A 4,943-nucleotide genomic window follows, 5' to 3' on the forward strand; every position below is an offset into this window, starting at 1 on the left:
ACTCCTGGAGGTAACTAGATACTGACGACTTAGGCTGCAGCAGAGCGGGTCTGTGTTTTGGCAAAAACACGTACAAAACAGACTACAGAAATCTTACTACCGAAGCTTGCCTGGACAGAAGTGAAAGGTGTAGCGCCACTGAAGGAATCCACTCGAGTCTACTTTCCACCGCCTGCCCTCGCCTCGCACTCCTCACAAAGACTCCTGGCGCAGGCGGCCGGAAGTAGCCTTTCCCTCCCCGCTCGGCACAGAAGTTCCAGAACTTCCGTCCCTACCCGTCACCGGCTCCCAGTCAAGGAGGCTCAATATACAGCGACGCGTCTCTTCCTGTACAGCCACCAGGCAGACTGAAAGCGCACGGTGGGCAGCATCACCTTTATCCCGCCAACCCACCACCCTCGTAAGCTCCAGGCCAGCCACCAGCGTCGGAAGAATTGGGAAAAATCCACACTGTTCGCCGAAGATACCGCGAGACTTCACAGGCCCGCCTCGGCCTTAGCGCGCCGGAAGCGGAAGTCAGGCCGTGGTCGGAGTCTGGCCAAAGTGGATCTGTTACGTTGGAGAGCTGAAGCGGTCCGGAGGTCCTGTGACGGTGTTCTGGCTGGGAGGTAGGTTTCCGTGAGCGTCCGGCCGGCGGAGTCCGGCCCGAGCGGGATAGATACAGCCCTGGGCGTGGGGTGGGGGGTGTCGCTCATTCGGGGCCGCGGGGAGGAGGGAACCGGGCGGGCAGAGCTGAGTGGCCGGCGAGGTGTTCTCTGGCTCTGCCGTTACGAGACTAGACCTTTTGGCGAGACCGGAAGCCGCTTACTCCTCGCGGCCTCCAGTTTCCCTCGCATCTGGGGCCGAGGTGCTTCAGAAGGAGCGCATCAGTCAAAGCCTTGATAGACAGGCGCTGGTGTGCTGTGAGAGAGGACTGAAAAAAGCCGTGGTTCTCAGTCCGTGTCTTCGTCGGTTAGTTCTCTGGGTTCATCTTCCAGGGCAGCGAAACCCCATTCTGGGTAGTCATTTACAAGGTTAGTGGCTTGCAGCGAAAGTTCTGTGTGGTTTTATTTAGGGTCAAAAAACTAGTAGTCTTCGAGTACATATCTGAAAGGCTGTACCCTGTGTTTTCCAACAGAAAAGAACATACTTTGTGAAGTTGTTATTCATGCTCGAACTAGCTCATTGGTTTTGAGTAGCATCTTCTAGCTCTTCGGTGGCACTTTAAGCTCCAATTCCCTCTTAGAAATTAACGTTGCAAGCCTTTAGAGTACTTTTAATCCTACCGCTTCATTAACCTTTATGGTTCCTGTCCCCACGACACACACCTTTTGAGGGTTTCTTTCAAGGGAGTCAAGTTTTGTTTTGTTTTTCTTCCCATAGATCTAAACAATCTAAACATTAAACGGTACAGCTGCCTCAAATCCCTGGGGTAAGTAAAGCTTGGATCAGTTAAAATTCTATTTAAATTTCATTCTCACCAGTAATTATAAAGATGATACACATTTGTTTGTTTGTGGGAGGGGGATCCTGGAAGAACGTTAGAATAGCACATTTGCCTTGGCTTATGATTTTTACCGCCCCTCTGGTTAGGTATGGGTCATCTTTCTGGTGATTTCTGTGATTCCTATAGGAATCAAGGCACACCTTTAATTTGCTGAATTTATTTTAAACCATACCCTGGATTTGAGAATTTGACATCTGTTTGCCAATCCCAGACACATTGGTATTTAATAAGACATACTGTAAGAGAGCAGAGGCCTGGAAGGTAAGACATGTAGATACTGTTTCTTGCATCCAAATAATAATCTTTAATTTTGTTGGAACAAGGGTAGTATTATAAATATTTGCATATGTTTTGAGGGATTTGGAGGAAAGAAAAACTAATGAAAAAGCTGTCTTCCAGTATCACATCTCTTTGACAAAAACTTTTTATTATAAACTGAAGTAATACAGGAAGAAGAATAATTTTAGGACATCAGATAAGGGAGATTTGGTTTTAAAGTTTTAGCATGATGTCACATATGCCCCAAATCACAGAACAGATTTTAGTGGTCTTGAGGCAAAGAACAGAAAGATGGGGTTTAGGTGAGGAAAGGTAGGGGATGGGACTACATCAAGGAAGGACTGGAAATTGGGGGCTACCTTCAAAATACTGCTAGGGCTGCCTTCCAGGTCTTGGGTGAAGATGAAAAGAAGTGAACTCCCTCTCCCCTGGTTTCTCAAGGATTGCTGCTGCAGCCTAAGTCAAATCTTTTCTCAGAGGTAGAGGGCTCTCTGAAAATTTGGGTGAAGAAATACTGCTTCAAAAGTGAATCCATAATTGCCCTGGAAAACCCAGCTGATACAGATTTCAGTTTTCATAGCCATTAGATAATATTTTATAGTAGTTTTTTTCATATGTCACAGAACCTGGAATAAGAATATATTGAATACCATTATAAAGTAGTTACCCTAGACCTTAGTAGCTGTGTGTTTAAAGGCCTTTTTATTTGCCTTTCTGTTTTCATGTCTTTACTGTATTTACAGTCTTTCTCTTTATTGGCTCTTTTATTTTCCTACAAACAACTTCAGGTGTTGTAGCCTGGGGAAAAAATAGGTAACCTTCCAGTAACCCCTTAGCTACTGCCCTTTGTGTTTTGTCTCTGTTTCCAGCCAAGCCTCTTGAAAGCTTGGTCTTTAATCAGTGTAGATTTCTACTTCCTTACCTTCCAGTTATTTCTTAATTAATTGTAGTCCTGTTTTAATCTCTGATACTCTAATCATCTCCTAATGGCTAAATCCAATTAATTTTCTCTTCTTGGTTCTTCCTATTACCTTACGATTCAACACTGATGATATATTGATGATGATATATAACAACAATCATGATACATCGTTCATCTTTGTATCCCAGGCTCCTAGTTAGCACAATGCCTGTACTATAGTAATCAAGAAGTACTGAATTGAATCTAGTCTATCTTAGGTTTAAAAGTACACAAGGACTTTTATGAATACCCTGCCTAAAAGTATTTACTTCTTGTTTTTCCACTATCTGGTGAAGATAGTGTTACTTAAAAAAAAAATTCTAATAGAAACATATTAAAAACTGTACAGAATTTCAGAATGACTGACACTTCTGAAGCTATTCCAAATTTTGAAGAGATGTTTGCCAGTAGATTCACAGAAGATGACAAAGAGTACCAGGAATACCTGAAACGCCCTCCTGAGTCCCCTCCAATTGTTGAGGAATGGAATAGCAGAGCTGGTGGGAACCAAAGAAATAGAGGCAATCGGTATGTATTACTTCAGAACAGTAAATGCCAGTGACTGATCTGGGAGAGGATAGCTTGAATCTGCTAGCCCACAAGGCCAGTGAGGGCAGGAATCAGTGTTTTACCGAGTGCCTAGTAACTGCTTGGCACACAGTAAGTGCCTGGTAAATACTTGCTTTTAATATTTTGTCAGCACCATATTTTTTTTCCCTTGCTATGCAATTGTGTGTGAGTGTGTTATAATGGTTTTTTAAAAAATATTCTTTCTCTGGACTAATATTTTGTTTTCTCTGCAAATATGCTTTAAAAACCTAGAGTCTTTTACAAAACTTTTGCATTAAATTCCATAAAGAAGATACTCTTTTTGGTTTTACTTTAGAAAGAAGTTTATACAATGTAAATTACTTCTATTTGATACCTCAAAATAGATCAAAGGAATATTACCATACTGCTTTTGAACAATTGAATAGGTTTCAGAACCATCCTATTATTTGGGGTTTGGTGTTGTAGTCTACCTCTTCCCTGCAAAGTATTAAATATATCCAGTATAATACTGGATCTGAATCTTAGGAAAGTTTTGAATAACTAGTGCTATAACATTCTGTAGAGAAAAATGTTTTTTACTCTTTTGTATACTGAGTATTAGATTGAGAAATGAAATGCACCAGGATAGATTTGTCATGTTTTTTTTTTTTTTTTTTTTTAAGGGAAGTATAAAAATCTTTTTGTTTTGTTGTAGGTTGCAAGATAACAGACAGTTTAGAGGTAGGGATAGCAGACGGGGGTGGCCAAGTGACAATCGATCCAATCAGTGGCATGGGCGATCCTGGGGTAACAATTACCCGCAGCACAGACAAGAACCTTACTACCCCCATCAATATGGACACTATGGTTACAACCAACGGCCTCCCTATGGCTACTACTGATAGAAATGTCAGCAGCTTTTAGTAAAACCATTTACTCTGTTAACATGATAAAAGTTTATGTTGTATTTTCTGTTGGTCATAGTTTTACATCTGATTGTAGAGAGTGGATTGATGTTTTGGAACTTGAGACTTTTTTAAAATTAGATCTTACTGGAGAGATATGATGGCTGCTGGAAATATCAATAAATACTCCCCTAAAAAGGTTGTGGATTATATTGCTTGACTTCTACCTCAGATTCTTCTTTATTTCATGACTTAATAGTGCTTTGAATGTTGTGAAGTTTTTCCTTGTTTGACTTTCAGGAGTTCTTTGTTTTACACAGAAATAAAAATTTTACATAGAAAATGCTTGCTTTTACTTTGTAAGGTAAGGAAGTATCCCTGTACTCGGATGTGCTCATTCCTAATATTTTACAGAAGTAGTACAATCAACTCCTAAATGCACAACTATGCTTACTTGTGATATATTGTACATAGTAGTTGAAAGGAAAACAGTTATAGTATATTTTGTTTGGCTTTTGTTATTATGTGACTGTGGTACTTTAATTACTCTATAGGTATGAATCATCTTCACAATCGTTTTGGTCTCTTTTTAGAGGGATATCAAGAATAAACCTGTAAAATCAGGAAGGAATCATTCTCAGTTTCAATATCTTGATCTAGTGGTAGGTGGAATTAAGGCACACAGTAATTTTATACAAACTCTAAGGTTTCTTGCTAACTTAAACATACCAGGTCAGAATTCACACATTATACAGAAGTTTAACCCTGCAATGTTCCCTTC

At 40.6% G+C, this 4,943-nt stretch overlaps 1 protein-coding gene across 1 annotated transcript; it reads left to right on the forward strand.

The window, feature by feature from the left end:
- Positions 1–1,441: 1,441 nt before the first annotated feature.
- On the forward strand, positions 1,442–4,382 carry RAMAC (RNA guanine-7 methyltransferase activating subunit). The gene is made up of 2 exons (XM_019945881.3): positions 1,442–3,254; positions 3,973–4,382. Exons 1-2 carry the CDS (start codon positions 3,085–3,087, stop codon positions 4,157–4,159), a joined length of 357 nt encoding a protein of 118 aa, XP_019801440.1. The 5' UTR covers positions 1,442–3,084; the 3' UTR covers positions 4,160–4,382.
- Positions 4,383–4,943: the final 561 nt, after the last annotated feature.

The sequence above is a fragment of the Tursiops truncatus genome, chromosome 2 (genome assembly GCF_011762595.2).
Source record: "Tursiops truncatus isolate mTurTru1 chromosome 2, mTurTru1.mat.Y, whole genome shotgun sequence".
In the NCBI taxonomy this organism is placed as follows: Eukaryota; Metazoa; Chordata; class Mammalia; order Artiodactyla; family Delphinidae; genus Tursiops; species Tursiops truncatus.